General features: G+C 38.0%; 1 protein-coding gene across 11 annotated transcripts in view; it reads right to left on the bottom strand.

Moving 5' to 3' along the window:
* LOC132401809 (CMP-N-acetylneuraminate-beta-1,4-galactoside alpha-2,3-sialyltransferase-like) overlaps positions 1-22653 on the bottom strand; it is a 579106-nt gene that overhangs the window by 298686 nt on the left and 257767 nt on the right. For 7 of the 11 annotated variants that reach the window (XM_059984032.1, XM_059984031.1, XM_059984036.1 and 4 more), the window contains exons 3-4: positions 11828-11870; positions 6895-7002 (exon numbers count right to left, since the gene is read on the bottom strand). In XM_059984032.1, coding sequence (XP_059840015.1) covers positions 6895-7002; positions 11828-11870 — 151 coding nt within the window. The remainder of the gene's footprint in view (positions 1-6894; positions 7003-11827; positions 11871-22653) is intronic. The other 4 variants (XM_059984038.1, XM_059984041.1, XM_059984039.1 and 1 more) reach the window with 1 other exon arrangement.

Here is a 22653-nt window from a genome sequence, read left to right as displayed (position 1 = left end):
CTGCATTTCAATAAAAAAAATCTGCAAATTTTTTCATGGTTTCGGGACTGAAAAGTATGTATTTCTTTACTGGCCAACCAATCCACAAAAATTGTTCTCCCTATTTACTTTTTCAGTGTTCTTTTATAATTTTAAATAGCTCTCTCAGACTTCCTCAACAAAATGAGCCTCAGTTTCTAGCCTCTCCACCTAATGTGCGTGACATTTCCATTATCATTTTAATAAATAACTTCTCTCTCCTCATTGTGGCATTTACCTTCTTCCTGAAATAAAGTCCCAAAATTAGATGCAGTAACAACTTGCACTTGCATGATGCCTTTAATAAAATATCTCAAGGCACATTCAAGGAACAAAATTTGTGACACAAGGATAGATCTTCCCCAACTCTGTTAAAGAGTGACTGAAAAGCAGAGGAAGGAGGGAAATGCATAAACCTTAGGGCGAGAGCACCAAATGAATGGTGTAGTGAAGGAAGCTGAGAATGCTTTCATTGTTAAAAATACCAGCATTTCCCAAAGTGTACTGGGCCATATTTTCAAAGTTGATCTGTATCTGCCACCTATTTCTTCATCCTGTTGACCATCTCCAGCAGGCTTTCTTAGTTTGCCAAGATCTAAATATTGCTATCATTCTGCAAGCAAGTTCTGCAATACCAATTTGTGTTTTTGAGAGGACTGGTAGACCTAATAGTGCAGTAGTCTTTTCACTTACTAAACTGATTCAGTAAAAAACAATGCCTTGTTCCCCTCGTCCCTTTCATGCTAGTTATTAAATACTGTCCAAAAGCAACTTAATATCTTCCCTTTTGGACTGGCTATTCATGAATAATTCACAGACCATAATAGCACTGAGTGAATTCAGCATGTTATTGGAGCACGTATTCCTTGCAGTTGAACAATTGGCAACTCTTTGTCAAAGTTGCCAAAACCTTGCTTTTGCCTGCAAACTTGTACCCTGCACTAATAAGTCATGATCTTTGCCAAACGTTTCCTCTAAACAACATACATCATAATTCTCAAAAGTTAAAATAATTGATTAGGCTGATACTCCTGAATTTAAGTACAAAGGCTTTTAACAAGCCATCAAAAATATCTTATAATCTTCTATAACATGAGAATGCAATAGAACATATCCTATATGACTTTAAACTCCTTAGAGTGCAGCCACATAAACTAAGCGCATGCTGATATTTCTAAACTGCACCAGTGATTTAGGCTAAAGCTACACTAAAACTAAAGTATATTGTGCTCATGGTTAAGACAAAACCTTACTGTTAATTCAACTGATGTTCATAAATTGTCAAACTTAGTTGCCCAGTTCTTGGGATTATAAAGCTACGCTACAGGGAATTAATTCCATGAGCTATATCTCCCTTAAATAATGGTCAATAATTTCATGGGGAGCTGCCATGTTTAAACCAAGGCAGCTGCATACCTGGACCAGATCTCGGGACAGTTTTAAAACAGAGTGAAATAAAAAGAATGCTGGAAACAGTCAGCAAATTAAACAGCAGCGAAACAGTATTTCAGGTCAAAAAACACGTTTCATCTTGTGATTTTCACAATCTGCAGGGTTTTGCTTTCTGGATTGTCTGGAGCTGAAGAATGGGTTGCACCTTGCACCCAACTCCTTGGCTTTAAGCCAGCCATGCTGACTGAATGAGCAACAACCCCATTTATTTGAAGAGGCTCAAGTTGCATTTTGCCTTTATTATATTACTTGATATTTATGCCTTTTAATGTTTCATTCACTTCAAATTATTGTTCTTTTTTCAACTGACTAAATGTTTTTTTTAATTATTTAAATCCATTCAGCCTGCTTTCTAACTGTGTGACTCTATGACAAAAATATTGACCTCCTTGGGCTCAAATTCACCTACAATAAAGGCCAAAATACAGAATATGTAGATGCCAATTAAATTTCAGTGATTTATGTATAACACCGCCCAGAGACTTCTGGATATAAATACGTTTTAGTTGTTCACCATTTCACAAACATTCCACCTGCTTTAACTGAAGTGGGCCACCTCTTCCACATTACATTCCACTTCCCCATCCACTTTATGTCCATCTCCTCCAAAGCATCTCTTCATCTTCTTAACAATGAAGCCTGCCACCCAGCAAACTATATTGGTTTTCTCTTCCAAAATATCAATGCAGGTTGTGAACAGCGCAGGCTGCAGCACTATTCCCTGCCCAGTAGTTAAGAGCTTCCCAAACTGGAAACGCTGGAGGAACTCAGCAGGCAAGGCAGCGTCTATGGAAAAGAGTACAGTTGACACTTTGGGCCAAGGCCCTTCATCACTACTAGAAAAAAAAGATGAGGAGTCAGTGTGAGAAGGTGGAGGGAGGGCGGGAAGAAACACAAGGTGATAGATGGAAGCCGGATGGCGGGAGGGGCGAAGTAAAGAGCTAGGAAGCTGGTTGATGGAAGATGTACAGGGATGGAGAAGTGGGAATCTGATAGGAGAGAACAGAAGACCATAGAAGAAAGAAAAGGGGGCAGAGTACCAGAGGGAGGTGGTGGGCAGGCAAGGAGATAAGATGTGAGAGGGAAAAGGAAATGGGAAATGGTGGGGTGGGGGGGGGGGGGGGGTGCCACTATCGGAAGTTTGAAAAATCAATCTTCATGCCATCAGGTTGGAGGCTACCCAGACAGAAAATGAGGCATTGCACCTCCATCCTGACTTGGGTCTCATCATGACCGTAGAGGAGGCCATGGACTGACATGTTGGAAAGGGAATGGGAAGTGGAATTAAAATGGGTGGCCACTGGGAGAACCCACTTTTACTGGCGGACGGAGTGTAGGAGCTCAGCAAAGCAGTCTCCCAATCTACGTTGACTCTCACTCATATACAGGAGGCCACACCGGGAGCACCAAATACAGTCGATGACCCCAACAGACTCACAGGTGAAGTGTCGCCTCACCTGTAAGGACTATTTAGGACCCTGAATAGTAGTCAGGGAGGAGTTGTAGCAGTTGTTCTGCTTGCAAGGATGTGCCAGAAGAGAGATCAGTCGGGAAGGACAAAGGGAGCTGTGTAGGCAGCGGTCCCTGCAGAAAGCATAAAGTGGCAGGGGAGGAAAAGATGTACTTGGTGGTAGGATCCAATTGGAGATGGCAGAAGTTACAGAGAATTATATGCTGGACGCGGAGGTTGGTAGAATAGTAGGTGAGGACAAGAGGAACCCTATCCTTGGTGGGGTGGCAGAAGGATGGGTGAAGGCATACATGTGTGAAATGGAAGAGATACAGTTGAGGGCAGCATTGATGGTGGAGGAAGGGAGGTCGCTTTTTTTTGAAGGAGGACATCTCCTTTGATCTAGAATAAAAAGCCTCATTCTGAGAGCAGAGCAGCAGAGACAGAGGAATTGCACAAAAGGGATGGCGTTTTTACAAGTAATGGGGTGGGAAGAGATGTAGTCCAGGTAGCTGTGAGAGTCAGAGAGTATATAATGGACATCAGTTGATAAGCTGTCTCCAGAGATAGAGATAAAGAGACTGAGAAAGGGGAGGGAGGTGTCGAAAATGGACTAGGTAAATTTGAGGGCAAAATGGAAGTTGGAGGCAAAGTTGTTGAAATCGACAAGCTCCGCATGGGTGCAGGAAACAGCACTATTGCAGTCATCGATGTAGTGTAGGAAAAGTTGGGGAGTGATACTAGTGTAGGCTTGGAAAATAAAACTGTTACACATAGCCTTGAGTCCTTGCCTACCATCCCACCAGCCTCAGTGTCCAGCACATAATTCTCTATAATTTCAACCATCTCCAATAGCTTCCCACCACCAAGCACACCTTTCTCCACCCCCACCAACCCACTTTCTGCTTTCCACAGGGATCACTCCCTACATGACCCCCTTGTCCATTCATCCCTTCCCACTGACCTCTCTCCCGGCACTTATCCTTGCAAGCAGAACAAGTGCTACATCTGCCCATACCCTTCCTCGCTCACTGCCACCCAGGGCCCCAAACAGTCCTTCCAGGTGAGGTGACATTTCACCTGTGAGTCTGTTGGGGTCATCTACTGTATCTGGTGATTCTGGTGTGGCCTCCTGTATAATGATGAGACCCAACGTAGATTAGGAGACCACTTCACCGAGCACCCATGTTCCGTCAACCAGAAAAAGTGGCATCTCCCACTGGCTACCCATTTTAATTCCACTTCCCATTCCCAATCCGACATGTCAGTCCATGGGCTCCTCTACTGTCGTGATGAAGCCACACTCAGGTTGGAGGTACAACACCTTATATTCCATCTGGATAGCTTCCAACCTGATGGCATGGACATCAATTTCTCGAACTTCTGGTAATGACACACCACCCCTCCCACCCTGCTCACTATTACCATTCCCATTCCCTTTTCCCTCTCTCACCTTATCTCCTTGCCTGCCCATCACCCCCCTCTGGTGCTCCTCCCCTTTTCGTTTTTCCATGGCCTTCTGTCCTCTCCTATCAGATTCCCCTTTCTCCAGCCCTGTACCTTTTTCACCAATCAACTTTCCTGCTCTTTACTTCACCCCTCCCTCTCTCCCAGTTTCCTCTATCACCTTGTGTTTCTTCCTCCCCTCCTCCCACCCTCTCATTGACTCCTCATCTTTTTTTCTCCAGTCCTGTTGAAGAGTCTCAGCCCGAAATGTCGACTATACTCTTTTCCGTAGGTGCCGCCTGGCCTGCTGAGTTCCTCCAGCAATTTGTGTGTGTTGCTTGGATTTCCAGTATCTGCAGATTTTCTCTTGCTTGAAAGTGTCTAGTATCTGATCCCATCCAGTTTATTCCTACTCTGTCTTCTACCTGTTAATCAACCCTGAATACACACCACCATATTACTCCTCACATGTCCTCTAATTTTGTTTAATAATTTCATGGCCCCTTATCAACACACTTCTGAAACTCCAAATAAACTAAATTCCCTTGTTCACCCTTATCTGTCCTACTATACACAAAGGAAAAAAACTCTCGGAACAAATTTGTCAAACGTATTTTTTCTCTCAAAAAGCTACATTGCCTCTGCCTAATCCTATTATTATTTTTAAGTGTTCTGGTATTACTTTTTAAATAACCAAATCCATAGCTCCAACTGCTGATGTCAAGATATCTGGTCTATAGTTCCCTACTTCCTTCTTTCTTCAATATGTTCTGCAGGAACAACCTAGAACTTATGCTGGAAGATGACAATTCATGCATCTACTGTACCCGGAATTTATCGGCTTTAAGTTCCATTAATCCCTCCAAGACTATTCTTATTACAAATGCTAATTTTCCTTGTCATGTATCACTTATATTGCTTGCAATATTATTCTTGCATTCTACTTTTTTATTGTCGATTTCGTGCTCCACTTTGCTAAAATATTAAAGTTTTTCCTGTCATTAGGTGGACTGCTCTCTTTAGTAACATTGTACACATTTCCCTTTGATCAAATATATTTAACTACTCTTTGCCATGGCTGGACCACCTTTCCTGTTAGGTTTTGCATGTTAAAGGGATAGATTTATTGCAAATAATCCATTAATTTTTAAAATAACTATTGCTTACTTACCATCATACTTTTTAACATAGTTTTCCCATTGTTCAATGCCTAACTTGTGCTTCACAGATTCCTTGCTTGCTCTTATTTTTACATTACAGACTTCAGTTTTAGATGGAACAAAACCAATTTCCAATCTTCATAAAAATTCTATTATATTTATTCCTAAATTTTGACCAATAATCAGCAAAAATTGTCATTCAAAACAAGGGCGAATTAGCAACTGGAAGGTAGAGGCAACTCCAGGTTCCCCATCATCAATGATTCCAACAAAAGAATGAGAAGCTAAAGAGCTTATAATCCTCACCAGCAGGAAACTCAGAACAGCAAGATCCAACCTGGTCTATCTCTTGGGTCCTCAGCAAAGGCCACAGATCATAAAATCAGAGTAAAAAAATCAGTAGAATTAGCTATGCTTCTAGCCAAGATGTTTCAGTAAAACTACAAAGAGACAACTACCAAATTAGGTGGAAAATGGTTAAGATGTATTCTGAATATATATTCAAGTCCATTCTAGTCAATTACTAACCTATCAGCCAGTTGCCAATTATCAGAAACACACAATGATGGGAGAACTCAGCTACTCAGGCAACACTATTGGAAGGGAATAAACAGTTGATGTTTCTGGACAAGATGCTTCTTCAGTAATGTGTTTAAGACTCCCACCATGTGAAATGTTAGGCATTGAACAGAATTCAATAACTTCATCTAGACGTTTGATGACTTGCCCATTAATAAAATTCTGTTCCGTTTCACCATGAATTTTTATTGAACCAGCCACTAAAGTACTTTAACTACACAGCAGGAGGTCAGAAGCCAAGCATAAGGCAGAAAACAACTTAATTAACATTTCTCCAAAGTCTCTTCTCTCCTCACATCCAATGGAGGATGAATTACATTCTACTTGCCTCAGTGAACACAGCTTCAATAGTACTCCAGATGAGTACCATCCAGAACAAAGCAGATTACTTGAAAAGCAATCACTTCCATCTCTTTAACTGCTCACCCCCTCCAACAAGGGCATACTCACAGTCACAAGATATACTATTTACAAGAGGCAATGTAACAGTTCATCAGGATCTCCTAAATTAGTGAACTCTACCTCTTCAAAGAACAAGAGCAGTAATGTCTTTACCCCGCCAAATCACATCATCCTGACTTGAAAATATTGCTGTTACATCATCATCACTGGGTCAAAACTGTTGAACTCCCTCTCAAATGAGCAAAATATGGCCATTCTAAATTTACATTCTCAACAATGATCTCCACACTGAGCGAATCTGTTTCCTACATTGTTAGGAAATATAGTTATTCTCTAGCTTTGGCATACTGGGAGCTCACAACGTGTCCGTTGAGTTTCTGCACTTACCGTGTGTAGTTCAATGTGGGGAGGCAGGGAGTATAATGTCTGTCTTTCTGGGTAGCGGCAAAGGTACAGCCATCTCCTCTGTTGTCCACTACTGATTTTTCCAGTTCCCTATGAGTTACCCACAAATTACATTTTCAGAACTTACTAACAATAATGACATACTGTATAAGCACTGCTAAATCAAATTATCTATACTAAAACAGTTTGAATATTGTAATCACTGGTGTATACCTGTCGATATATGCAGCTTTCTGCAGATACCAGTCTATTATGCTGTATACATAATGGAAAAAATATAGCTCTGCCGCCTGCTATGACAGTTTAAGGCCATGTTTAATTCTCCATATATTATTCTCCAATCTTCATAACCCCACATTCCCAAAATTCTATTGATCCCAGTCTTAAACTGAATGACTGAACATCCACAGCCCTCTGAGTAGTGAGTTGGGACTTAAATGACTAAATTACTATCCTGAAATTAGGCCACCCAACTTATAGTTTCAACAGTCTAAGGCAAAAACCCCTTAGCATTTATTACCATTTTCTTCAGACGTGCCATGAATTATGTAAAAAGTCCAATGGGTAATGCAAATTAGTTGTGCAGCTGATAAAAGTCATGTGCATAATCAGGTGATTGACCTATGTGTCTAAATGAAATGAACTAAATATTTGTTGAAGTAGCATTATCTATTATTTATATAGCAGCTTTATGTAGAAAGGTGGCTCAAAGTGATTATTAGCCACATAATCATTAAATGACACTTGAGACAAAGGAACACATTTAGAAAGAGTGGCAAAAGCTTGTCTATTTAGCAAGGTTACAAAAGAAGCCAAGCAATGTGAAAAGCCAAGAGAATTAAGGAGGAAATTCGATGGAATTCTACCACATTAGACCTACAGGTTGAAGATTTACTTGCCAACATTTAACAGAGTGAGCATCTCAAACTGCTCCATTGCCTACTGTGACTGGTGTCTACACACAGAAATTCCATCCAATGAATTAAAGTTTATCACTATCTTGTTAAAGGATGCTCGTGATTTGGCTGCCTTCAAAGGCTCCAAAGATCTATGTTCTTTATTCTATCACTTCCTTTAAACATCACAAAAATAGTTGTATTAAGCATATTTGTATAAAGACTTCAGCATCCATCTAAATCAGGATGCAAAACTGCTGAGATTTATACAAATAAAAAGATACAGTGAATTTAGGCACTTCCAATTTATGAATAGCAATATTTGCATAGAGTTCTTAAACAGCTGTAATCCATTTATTCCAGTAAATGAAAACCACACCCTCCTAAATAATATAAGATTTGAAATTCTCTTATGGTTGCTAAAAATCTGTTATTGGTTATCTAAATTTTCTAGGGAGCTCAAATGGTTCAACTGTCTCAGTAAGGTAAAGTGCTAGCAAAAGCAATCACATACTATAGCTGAAGACTATGCCAAGAGTCAGTCCTATCAAAATTCCATTCAGCTTCATAAAGTACGAACATAAATGTTCATCATTGAAACTATTCATTTAAGTCACTTTACTGAAAGAGACAGATGCCACTGTGTTAATAAAATATTACAATACAGAAGTCAAAAATGTTTAAGCAATAACAGTAACATTGAAATAAGGATGTCGTTTCCTGGTGCTTGCTCTGCCATGGCTGCTCTGCGACCTAACTCCATGAACTTGCCTTCATTCCTCAAACTTTGCTGAATGTTCAACAAACTTCTATCTGTCAAGCATAGTTTAGAAATTAACATCTCACATCAATTCTCATCTGAAGAAGTGTTTCAGACTTCCATAATGTAAAAACGTGTTTCTTTTCTTCGATTCTTAAAAGGCTGGCTGTATGATTGGGCCATCCACCACACAGAAATCGTTTCTTCTATTTCTCTCAATTTCTTTTAATATCATGATCACTGAATAGGCAAAATAAAGTATGGAGTACAATAGAAGATATATCTGCACTTCCTTCTCTATTTGTTCAGTAACTTCTCACCATTATATGAAGGCATACAAAATTATGAGGGGTATAATGGGGTAAATCCAAGCAGGCTTTTTCCGCTGAGGTAGGATGAGACTAGAATTAGGGGTCATGGTTTAAGAATGATAGTGAAATATTTACGAGGAACATGAGGGGGATTTTCAGAGATCATTTCAAAGGAGCTGTCCTGGGTCCAGTGCATAAGTGCCATTACAAAGAAGGCTCCACAGTGCTTCTACTTTCTTAGAAGTTTGCAAAGACACAAGATATTTTGCAAGTGCTCTCTTCTCACTGCTGCCATCAGGTAAAAGGTACAGGAGTGTTAGTTACCACACCTGTAGGTGTGGAAACAGTTATTATCCCTCAAACTTAACTTCATTATCCCCAACACTGAACTGCTTCCAAACCAACGAACACACTTTCACAGACTATACAAATCAAGTTCTCGATATTTATTATTTATTTCATTCTCTCTCTCCCTCTCTCTCCCCCACCCTTTCTGTATTTGCATAATTTGTTGGGCTTTTGGACACTTGCTGTTTGTCCATAGTTTTTCATTGATTCTGTGCTGTTTCCTGGTACTAGCCCTGAAAACCTGAAAGAAAATGAACCTTATGGTGACAAAAATGCACTTTGGTTATAAATTTATTTTGAGCTTTTTCATAGAGGGTGGTGAAAGTGTAGAAAGAGCTGCCAGTGGAAGTGGTGGATGCAGGTTTGATTTGAACATTAAAGAGAAATTTGGGTAAGTACGTGGATGAGAGGGGTATGGAGGGCTACAGTCCAGGTGCAGTTGGATGGGTCCAGGCAGATTAATGGTTCGGCATGGACAAGATGGACCGAAGGGCCTGTTTCTGCCTTGTAGTTTTCAATGACTTCAATGAATGAAAGCAATTACTCAAACCAAGAAGAACTTGGGTATGTAGGACAACAAAATCTGGAGTGGGCAGCTGGAACACATCAGGCAGTACAAATTTGACATTTTACCAGCTGTGACTATACTCAAGGAGGAACATTTCCAGATTAATCAGAAAGAGCACTGACACAAAATAAGCAGGCAAAGGCAATAAAGGTAAATATATTAATCATGCACCTCACACAAACATCTGAGAAAAACATCAGAAGTCACTTTGTCAGGGCTCCCTCACAGTTCATCAGGTAAATATATATCACAGTCAGAATAGGTTAAGGATGGCATGACAGTGTAGTGGTTCGCACAATGCCTTACAGTACAGGCGACCCAGGTTCAATTCCTGCCGCTGCCTGTAAGGAGTTTGTAAGTTCTTCCCGTGATCATGTGGGTTTCCTCCGGGTGCTCCAGTTTCCTCCCACAGACCAAAGACGTACCGTTTGTCGGGTTACTTGGTCATTATAAATTGCCCATGAATCAGGGGATTGCTGGGCAGCGTGGCTCAAAGGGCCAGAAGGGCCTGCTCCCCACTGTATCTCAATAAAAAAATTCATGGTGAGCTAACAGCTCTCATTCAGAATTGAATAGTCAAGCTCATCTAAATAACCAGCGGCTGAAGGGGATAAAGAAATTTAGGTAGACTTCTAGTTCCTGAGTAACTGTCAGATATTAACAGAAACAAGAGTAAAAGTAGTCTATCTTCTGTTTTTGCCCATAGAAGTAGCAGCACCAAAGAGCCAACAGACCAGTGATGCCTCTGGGGTATTAGTGCTTGTGAGAGAAGCAAGGATGTAATTAAGTGAAAGACACAGAGAGACTGCAGTCGCTGGAAATCTGGAACACACACGAAGAAAGCTTAAGGAACTCAGCAATGTCTACAGAGGGGAATGAACAGTCAATGTTTCAGGCCGAGACCCTTCATCAAGCTCGAAATGTCAGCTGTTCATTTCCTTCCATAGATGCTGCTGATTTGCTGAGTTCCTCCAGCATTTTATGCATGTTGCTCCCTCTATTCACTGCCTGGTCATTCATCTGTCTAAATAGCTTTTAAACATGGCAATTATGTCTGTTTTCACCATCTTCAGTGGCAGTAATTTCCAGGACCTACCTCTCTCAGTATAAAAATAAACTTGTCCAGCATATCTCCCTTAAACTATCCCTCCCCCCCCCCCCCCCCCCCAACCTCATACCTATGCCCTCCGGCAATGACATTTCCACTTTGGGAAAAAGAATCTGTATAAAGCAGTAACATGATGCAGGTGGAAATGAGCTTTAATATTTAAAGGACTTAATATCTGCAGGGCAAAATATTAGAGATATTCCCTTTGTCTTCCCCATCTTCCCTACTACTTCCCTCTGCTTTCTCAGGTACACTGAAGAGTCTCAAACATGAAACGTTAGCTGTTTCTTTTTCCATTGATAGTGCCAGAACTATCGAAATTTTTCAGCAATTTCTGCTTTAATTACAGAAGCAGGAATTAGATTCCCTATTCAAAGGGGCCAAGGGGGGCTTTTCTACAGTTCAGTGTAGCTTTGTTTCATTATTAAAACACTTTTTATCACCACTTTCTCTTTCATAACCGTGTATATATGCTGAGTGAATTTAAAGGGTAGGGGTTCAGCTCTGAAACTTTAAAATGCTTAAACCAAGATACTGAAAAGAGCCACTGAATCAACTGAACATGCATTTTAAATTTACCTCAGAGTATTAAATGCAATCTTTTCTTCAATATAAAAACTGACTCCCCTGCTTGTTTATATTTTGTTCAATTTCATGGATCAAGTCAATTAAAAACCCTTAATCAGCCCATTAGCTATAAAGCCCTGTAAATACTAAACAACAATAGTCAAATTTTTTGATTCACAATAGTGCAATCATGCCACAGAAAATTCAACATGCATAATGTAACCTCAAAATATTTTTAGGAAATGTAAAGTACAATTACAGAACGTGTGTTTCTGGCACTTACTGCCAATGGATAAAATACTCTGATCCATCAGGATTTAGTACATAAAACATTACCAAGATCATAATAATGCTTACGTTCTGGAATCAAGCTTCAGCAGAAATCCCAGTCGATCATATTCTAGAAAAATAGAAAAATCACGTAATTAAACAAACATATTTCCCTACCTGCTTACTATAAGTTAGAATAACTTAGTAGCTTGATAGTGGTTTATTTAATTCAGAAACCATTTTCAGTTTCTCCCCAAGATTTCCAAATATTTCTAGAATCTTCAAAGAATTGTTTTCTTACCAATATTCAATACTCAAAAAAAATTCATATAGCACAATTCACATAAGACTGAAAGGATTTTTGGTTACATCAATATCTACTATTGTAGATGTATTGTCTAAAGACCCACATTCAATAATCTAGAAAGAGTCTCCATCATCAGATGTCTGAATGGCCCTTGAATCAATGAACACTACCTCATTATTCCCTTGTTTCTTGAACTAATTAATTTTGTAATTTGTAATAACTCTTATGCTTTTGCATCATAGTGCTGCTGCTAAACAAACCTCACGTCATTTTTTTTTTTGTGTGCCATACTCTGCCAGAGCCTTGGTGACCACTTTTTTTTCCAAGTGGTTGTTTTGAAGGAAAGAACCTGTGAGTGGTCCCCCACGTCCTTCTCACAGCGCAGTGTTTTTTTTTCCATGAGGCCGAGTTGCGAGCTCGACACTCAACCCAGCAAGGATGGAAAGCGTGCGGCTCGACTGGATTCGAACTCAGGAACCTTTGCTCCGGAGTCCGGCGCTGATATCACTGCACCACCAGCTGGCCCTCATGTCATATAAGTCAGTTATAAAAATGGGCAGCACAGTAGAGTAGCAGTTAGCATAACGTTTTACAGTACCAGTGACCTGGGTTCAATTCCTGCCGATGTCTGTAAGGAGTTTGTACATTCTCCCCGTGACCGCATGGATTTCCTCTGGGTGCTCTGGTTTCCTACCACGGTGCAAAGATGTACCGGTTGATAGGTTAATTGGTTATCATGAATTGATTAAGCTAGGCTTAAATTGGGGCTTGCTGGATGACGCAGTTCAAAGGCCTGGAAGGGCCTGTTCCACGTCATATCTCAAATAAACAATGCTGATTCTAAATCCTATTTTGATTCTGATTTTTTGAACTCTGATATCAAGTTAACCATGAGATAATAAACACAAATTGTGTAATATTTCTACCAGCAGTAATTAACTCATCAAGTTAAATTTATACAGGTCTTTTCTCATTTATACATCGGAACCTCCAAATTCCATCTAATTTTATCCATATTGTTATATTCCTGAACAGTGGAACTTACCATCTTTTTATATAACATCACCATTGTTCTAACACCATGAAACATTTTCTATACTTCTTTTGAGTCTCACACAGAGTACGACAGCTTATGTTTGTTGTTCAAACAGTTCATCACTCTACATACATTTCAAAAAGATAGAAGTACAGAAATGACTACAGGAGATTCTGCAGACACTGTGAGTCTTGAGGAACACACATAAAATGCTGGAGGTACTCAGCAAGTCAGGCAGCTTCTATGAAGAGGAATAAAGAACCAACATTTTGAGCCAAAATCCTAAGTGGATGCAATGGGCCACAGCAACATGCTGTGAAAAAAATAAAGCAACAAATGTCCCTGCTGACATTTCTCAATACTACAACGATTTGAGTCTGATACATATAGAAAGTCTGTATTTGGAGAGCATGTTGGTTAAACCGATCATCAGTGCAGATGCTTAACAATATTCACACTCAGAAATAAAAGTAATGATGTTTATATAAATGAAGAAGAGAAATTTCAAGGGAAAGTTATGATATGAGAAAATGGTAGCAGAGGTGTCGTCATTGCTATTCCCTTGTGCTTGAGGCAGAACAAGTAGCAGCTTCCACATAAAGACACAGATCTTCCACCAATCTTAAGCCAACTGCCTGTTCTAGAAAGTTGCTGTTATCTAGGTTGGCTCTCAGGTGTATTGTTCCTCGGATAAACTGATTTAGTAAGGCTTTGTGCAGCACAAGGCCTTTTCAATCTTAACTGGTAAGCAGTGCCATCAGAATTGCATTGAGATCCAGTTAAAACCTGCCCTCAGGGCTGTAGACTTACTTCACCATGTCAATGCCTGATCGGACAACATCTGACCAGCTTTCAAAGCTATCAAAGAGCTGGACTCTCAGGGGGCATTCATAAACATTCCAAACAATAAAAAACTTCAGAGACAAAACATTTAAAAACAAGGAAGCATTTCAAAGCAAATATATTTGAATTGACTCAAATAAATAAAAAGGAAGTGACTGTTCCTACATCTTATGCCCGAAAACATTCTTTCCAGTTATATTCAATGAAGCACTAGACGTGTCAGGGGTCAATGGACAGATTTTCCAGTCTGTGCTGGGACAGCTGTGGAAGTTTTATTCCCTGAATGACTTCAGCAGGAGTCTAAAAGCCAAACACATTTGTCCCAGATGCAGCCAACAGCTGTGTAGAACTTCAGCTCCTCTACCTATTCTCAGGAGTCCCAAACTTCTACAGAGTTAAATAGGTAAAAGCCAGCAGCTCTGAATGGATCGGCCAGCTTTTAGTTGGGAGACCTTACCCAATGGGATTTATCTTAATGCAAAGCCTCCTTGCCAAAAAAATGTTATCATTTCCAGAGTAGTGTCTTTCATCCAAAAATCAAGTACAAATGAGAAAAATGACTCTTCCTTTTAGAGAAAGTTTTAAAATAAATTAATTTACAAAATTCTCAATCCAATTCCAAAAAGCTATAGGTTGGTGACACAAAACTCAGCTTTTTTCTGTGTTCCTTCATGACTTATATCCTTCCACTAACAGGAATACCTAGCTCAACAAGATTCAGAACAGTACATTGGCTTGGGGTTATCCTTCAGCACGAGCAAACCAAAAGGTGTGGAATCATCAGCCTCTTGCATACACAAGTCTTGTGTACGTTTACACAGTCCCATTGCACAATATCAGTGCTTGACTTTTCAAGTAGTCCAATAACCTTTAAATATCAGACTTGATCCCGTCGATTCATTCTCAGAGGCCAGGTGAACTTCAAATGCAATATGAAAATAATATGGCAGACAGTGCTATACCCACAGCTCTTCAATATGAACAGACCTTTATACCTAGTTGCTGCAGCAAAGTCACAAGCATTGATTAGACCAAGTATGGCCAAGACCTATGGCCCAATCCTGCCTGGAACATTCTGATGGCCTTGAGGTAGCCTACTATCAAAAGCCTTTGAACTATCTTTGAAATATATCTGATAATCAAAGATATTTAAAACACCACACTAAGCCATTCCAGGAGAAGCATTAGGCCATTTTGCCCATCGAGTCTGCCCCGCCATTTGATTACGGATGATCCAATTTTCCACACTGCCCCAATAGGATCACAAGATATTAATTAGATTAAAAATATTAAAATCAAAAGCTTAAATACCCAACACTGAAGAAAATTATTGTAAGACAAAAAATAAAGGAAAGTAAATAAGCTACTTACATACATACCTTTTGAAATCAAAGTCAGTCATTTATTTCAAATGAATAGGGTCGAACTACTTTAAACTGAGGGGCTAGATGGAAAGTGGATCCAACCCCTCCTTTCAATATATTTGAGTTCCAGCCAAGGACTTGGCGACGTCCATTAACAAGGAGGTAGTTCCGATGTACTGGAATCTAGCCTCCAATTCATTCCCGAATTCTGCATCTCAACATTCTGAGCAAATATCAGAGATAACTGACCAATGAGGATGATTTTACTGAAGGTTCTCTACAGAATGGCCAGAAAAAGGTAAAGAACATCTTAGTGCATAGCAGTTTACTATTTTTGAATTAACTGAGTCTTACAGGCACAAAGCTGAACCTATCAGCTATCATATGCTATAATGATAAGGTTTCTGCCATACTTGGATGACATGGAATTGCTAAAAGGAACAGATGATTCAAGTAATTTGCAAGTAATTTTTGTTTACATAGAGGGTGCTTAGGTGCTTTGAGTTAAATTCATTTAAAGGGTAGCATACTCAATACACAAAATTTAAAATAGCTGATTATTTCATGGCATTGTTCTTTGTTGATACATGTTTAGATCTTAAAATGTTTTTGCATGCCAAGTTGCTGGAAGTGCTGGTCATTAGTAGCGCAGCAGGGTACTGATCAATCAACAAAGTACCTAAAATCAGACTGTAGGGTTGGAAATAAAAACCAGATCAGGTGTCAAGAATTTAGAGTGGACAAGTACAGTATGTTTTTCCTTCAGTATCTTGTAAACCTGTCAAAGTGATGCAGCACTACATTAATATCATGGAGCTCACATCATATAAATTCTCTAATGAAGTCTTCCTGGGAAAACCTACCTCAGGTTTTCCCCAATATCTCAATTCTGATATATTCATTTCCATCACTAGGATGGTACCCTCTGATGAAAATAAATATTTTCTCTCCCTTAAGCACCTCCTATTAGTTGTTTGCTATCAGTACATAATTCTTTGGCATTTCTTTTTTAAATAACTTTCATTTTTTTCTCAACTTGCTCCACCTCACATAAAAATATAGATTTTTAAAAGTCTTCACTCTGTGACTGATATTGTAAGTTATGAAAATGCTGTAGGATACTCAGGAATGTGAAGGGCCATTTTACTCATTTTTATAAGATGCCCTTTTATATATATTTTTCATTTTGCTTGCTTCTTTTAGTCAAAATAGAATTAATACTGTATGCATTATGTTAATACTTGGAGCAAGAAAGATATTACACAAGGAAAAGGATAATTTTCAATACTTTGCATGGTCTCCAACTATTTCCTTTTATGTTATAACAAAATCAAAATGTAATTGGAAATAGGAAACGTTTTAAGATAGATTTAAGGGGAAGATTTATCATTGCTTTTGAAAATTACTTTCAGGGTGGAATTCTGATTCCAATCAATATCTTATTAAAGTAAAAATATTGAGGAAATGCTGCTCTGTTACAGGGGGCATCTTTCAGATGAAGCTCAAGCATTAAAAGATCCCACTGTAATACTGTCAAGGAAAGGAGTTAACTCCAGTACCTTAGTAAATATTCATCTCTCAATCATAATTAAAATGATTATTCTATCTCTTTATGGATGTTGTGCACATGTTAGCTGCAACATTTCCTACAATATCAAACAGTGACTTCACTGGACCAGTGAGGTACTTCCACAAGTGTTTTGGAACATCCTTAAAAAGATGCTAAAGCTGTTTAAGAACTGCAAATTATTTCTAAATATTTTAGGCACTCAACACTGGCATAGACACTTGGACAGCATTAATTTTCTTTAAACCACTAGAATCCCCCATCAGATTCCGTAAAATTCATACCAATCTCCCATCTCACACCAACTTCTCCCCACTACCAAACTTGGAAAATTTTGCTATGCAACAATATTGTTCATTTCCAAGATCACAATTTTGGAATTACCCTGGGACACTGACAAAGGCACAAACATCAGAGTAATATTCTGATATATTTGAGATGATTAATTAAACTAAGGGCACTTATTGTCTTTGTCAATTTTATTTTTTGTATGACAGCCATCAGACCACACACGGAGGAAAAACGAAAAGAGCTCAGGCAGACGAAGTTACCTCCAGGCACTTTTAACTCTAGGAATAGTCGTACTAAACATATTAGCCCAAAAGTGTTTATACAAGGAGCTGTCACCACCTGGATCCAAGCACTCTTTCCTGTTCCACACAGAGCAATCCTTGTGATATTTCTGTCAATCTCTTTAAAGGGAGTCACTCAGAACACTGACACATGATGACAATGCTCACTCAACATGTGATTACAGAAAAGTACCGTCAATTGGGACAGAAGAAATACTCATTCTACACAGAACACTGTACAGTACGTCTCAAGGAAACAGAAGAGACATATCCATTAAAATGTGAGAGATAAAGTTTGTTTTGATGGTACCATCTGTAAAAGTAATACAATTTTTCTATTCATTAAAGTGCTAAGTGCTAAACTGTAGTACAAACAGTACCTATAATTATTTTTAAAAGTGAAAAGTAACATAAAATTACTCTCTCACGCTTTTAATGGAGAAAAGAGCCATCTAAAATGCATGATCTTTTGAAAACAAGAATCTAATTATGTTTTTTTATCAATTCATGAAAACCAAACCTGAGGAGAATAGCAACTTATAATACTGAAGGGGAAACTATTCTAACAAGCAATTTTTGTGTAGAACATCTTATGGATGAAGTAGTTACACTAATCTGAAGCCACTTAGATCTCATTCTTCTCAAACAAAAGTTGTTTTGTAATACTTTAATTCAAATATAAAATGCATTAAAATGATTAAATATTACAATACTTACTGTAAGCCTTATACACCAATTCCATTGACAAATTGACTTTTGGGAAATACATCAACGGAGAAACAATGGTGGAAGATGAAGCTGGAGGCCTTTTGTAGGAATATTGCACTTATTTATCTGATACAAATAATGCATCACTCACAAACAGATGTGTATGTATATGATGGTCATGATATAATTAACTTCACAATTCTGGGAGAGGTTTGACGGACCAGCTCATCATTTCATGTACAAATGATCACATGTAAGAACCAAAGTCCCAATTGTCATTATATGCATGCATCATAGCATAACTCTGATTACTCTATTTTTTATAGTTAAAATAATAAGTAAATTCTAATCATTTCACTTCAGTTGTGCCCAATCTCACCTGATGAGTAATAAATTATAGCTATTTTTCCCACTGCCATTTCCAAATTTAATGACACTGGAATTGAATACTGGAAGATAGAAATTAGGAACTTAGCAACAAATGACCAAAAAGGTTTTGTCATAAAATGGTCCACTGAAGGAGAATTAGGTTTTTTAAAAATTGGGATATAAAGAGTGTTAGCCTAGAAATTCCTTCCCAGAATGCAGAAAACAGAACCTCAGCAATGTTGACATGGGCTCCATCCAGCACAAGTAAAACTGCCACTAGATTCAGGTCTCTTGAGAGTCTAGCAATAGATTCAATTGACTTCCACACAGAGTTTTAGTTATGACTAAAAAATATTGTTACAACATAAAACTCACAAAAAAGCATCAATATTAGTGCAATATAATTTTCAGCTACAATGGTTTAAAAAATGCCAATTTTCATTTACCCAACATTTTTACTTAAACCAAAGTACTTACAAAACTTAGATCCAAAATGAATGATGCTTGGCTATAACACTGCACTCTACAGCTTCATTACTTTTAATCCAAGTTGCTCACATTTAAGACTGAGCTTCCCTTACAACTTCAATCACTAACTACATCCTGATTGTCTTCCAGCGGGTATCTACATACACATGATACTTCATGTTCCAGATGGTTTAAAGGTGGCCTGTAATCATCGGTGACAAGGCAAAGAACTGAGTGAACCATGTGGCAAGAGATATAGGAGGCTATATGGCCCTTAACCAACGAGATTTTACAGGAACCCAGTTTCATTGCTGAGCATGTCTACTGACTTTGCCAATTTGATTGCAAAAATATATCTTAATAACATTAGGAAACTGGTTTCCCCAATCAAGACCATTATCTGTGATTATCACACGGTGAGCACAAGTCAAATTCTGTTGCTTGCAATCTTGTTTAAAACTTCAAGAGTTTTATTTTTGGAGATATCCACAGGCATCTTACAAGAAAATTTTGGACCTTTTTTTTAAAAAAAAGTACTAATATTACAATACAATGGACCTTATTAATGATGATTTTACCTTGAAATCAGAGATAACAATAAATCAAATAATAAAAAAGATGGGCAATAAGTTTCCCTATTTATCTTACAGGTAACTTTACTGAAACTATGTATAGGTCATAATACAAAAAAGTCAACTCACCTTCTTGAAATGGTGAATTTTAATATGCAGAGCATTTTTTTTATTACCTAGACATATGGCAGATATGTGATCCACATTATTGAATTACGAAAGCAAACAAAGCCACACACAGCCACATAGTGCTCGTTATGCCATCCAATATCAAGAATTATTTCTTTTCTATTTTACTTGCACAAGTTTATCCTACATTTCAAAGTTGTCATAACAGTGCACAGTATCTACAGCCCACAGTAAAGGGCTGTCAAGCTCCACAGTATTGAATTACTGAACCAAAAAGTGAAATTAAATGAATTAGATTGTACTTAGGTACAAGGTATAACAAAGATATTATACACCTGTCGGGGGGGGGGGGGTCAAAATAATAAAAAGGATTATTTGGGCCTTTCTTGCAGACTTCTTTTGCAACAACAACATCTCTAAGATGTGGATTCATACATTCAATTCTTTCTGCTGAGGTTCAGCCTCTACTATACTAGTATTAATGAGAGCGAAGCTGAAAGCTATAAAAGTACCAGGCAAATCCAATGAAGTAATTAAAAATAAGAAATATGGTCCAAAGATGAGGATGTAAAATTATAATAACTTTAAGGTACACCAAATGTTAAATAAAAGAAAGTGGACCAAAATAGATGATATAGTTCTTCATACTTGAATTATCTTGTTCACAAACTAAAGTCAACTGGAACAATTCTGAAGTTATATGAATCTGCAGGAAGTGGAGGGATATGAATCATGTGCAGGCTGAAGGAATTAGTTTAATTAAGTGTCATTAGCTTAATTAGTTCAGCACGATATCATGGGCCAAAGTGACTATTCTTCTGTTGCACTGTTCCTGTAAATCAGGTTGATGAAATGAGATGGGATGGGAGATTGTGGAATTGCCAGATTATCTCAATGGGTAGACTTCTATGAAAGTACCAAAAAGCACGGGGAAAATCCAATCTAAGAAGATGAATCTGCTTTGGATAACATGTGTAAGAACACTGTCTACTGAAGGGGTAGCAAGGAGAGAACAGGAGAGCTGTGGTACTGGGACCTCTAATCATTTCAGAATAATAATTTAGAACCAACACATTGTGTAAAAGGAAATTAAAAGGGACAGTGATTGTTATGCCATTAATTCTTGAAACCATGAAAGGATTAAAAAAGTGTCATTCTTGCTGAACAACAGTCAGAAAATGAAGTTTATTATGCCGAGTAAGTATGACACTTGAGACTAGGCTGGTTTAAAGTGTAAGAGGAAAGAGTTAAAGTAAATTAATTTGGGAAAGTTGATCAACAGACTAAAGATAATTGCTCTTTGAAGTTTTGAAGATACAGTATACGCAGAGAAGATGGGTGACGTATCATTGTGGTAAATTACTGGACTAGCGATCTAGACACATGGATTAACAATTCAGAGGGCAAATTTAAATCCTATTGTATTTAAATTCAGTTAATGAAGTAAATGAAGTTCAGTTAATGAAGTTCATTATCATCAGAGAAGAGTCAGGACGAAGGGTCTCGACCCAAAACATCGACTGTACTTCTTCCTATAGATGCTGCCTGGCCTGCTACATTCCACCAGCATTTTGTGTGTGTTGTCTAAATCTACTGGCTCAGTTTACTCACAACTGCTCTTTGAAATCACCTGCTAGATTTCTCAAAACCAACAAAATCACAAGATGAATAAAACCAGCCTGACAACCAGCATCAACCAAAGTACTAAAACTAATAAAATTCTGTGAGTACCTTCATGAAATTAACTACAGCAATACAAGACAGTCACCTATCATCTCCTTCCGGGAAAATGAAGGGATGGACAAAAATGACTGATAGTAATGTTCTTATACCATAAAATAATTTAAAATAAATCATTACTACAAATTTAAGAATCATCTTTATGAAGTTTTGCATGAAACTAATTCCTTCAATGGTGTTCTCTCAATAGTATTTAATAACCCTTCCAAACCAATTCTTTCCTCTAGCGTTAATGAAGAGAAAACTGTTAATATATCTAAATAACCTGAAAAAGCTGTTAAGTCTATTTCACAACAAACATTCATTCAAGTTTTTTCAAGAGGTCCCAGAAGCCAAATAGATCTCCCAAAATCTAATTCACTCTCACATGAGAAATTATTTTCACAACTTCAACACCAACCCAAGTCCTGTAGACTTTAAAACAGCAAACCTGATTTTTTTTATAACAACAAAAAAATGATCATTCAAGATAGTAACAATTTATTTTTCTCAATTAAGGAATTAAGAAAATTGATAAAATATAGCCAACTTCTTTACAGATCAGCAAATAGCTTTATTGGGATCACAGGATTTATGCACATAGACTATGACTCAAATACTCTTAAAGTTATCTTTTAAAATGGTAGTATTTTATGTGGATGTGTTCATCTTTATAAAAGGCTTTAGAATACTAATCCCATAATTTAGTTTCTCTTGTTTGCTCTTTGAAATAATTCTTTACATGTGATTGTGATAAGCTATTCTGATAACAGTACTTTTGTTAGACACTAGTGTGACTTTGATCCTGGTTGACAGCTACCCAATGTCAGAATAGAGGGGGAAAATAACCTTGGATCCAATCCCTGCAGGCAAAATTTGCCACTTCAACACCTGCTCTGAAATCTGGACCTTGTCTCTCCTATCCTATGGTTAGTTGAACAAATTAAAAGTTATTTCATAGGCTGAATTAAATTTGGTCTTTTCATTATTCTTAAGACCATATCTCCACCTTCTCTAAAAATATTGAGCACATTTCAGTCTCAATATGTAGGTGCTGGAGATCAACTTTATTAGATACACCTGTTAATCTGTTCATTAATGCAAATATCTAATCAGCCACTTATGTGGTAGCAACCCAATGGATAAAATCATGCAGACATGGGTCAAAAGGTTCATTTGTTGTGCAGACCAAACTTCAGAATGAGGAAAAAATGAGATCTAAGTGACTTTGACCTTGGAATGATTGTTGGTGCCAGAGG

The sequence above is a fragment of the Hypanus sabinus genome, chromosome 11 (assembly GCF_030144855.1).
Source record: "Hypanus sabinus isolate sHypSab1 chromosome 11, sHypSab1.hap1, whole genome shotgun sequence".
Lineage (NCBI taxonomy): Eukaryota > Metazoa > Chordata > Chondrichthyes > Myliobatiformes > Dasyatidae > Hypanus > Hypanus sabinus.
The sequence above is the reverse complement of the archived record's forward strand: the minus strand, read 5'-3'. Positions and strand labels throughout refer to the sequence as shown.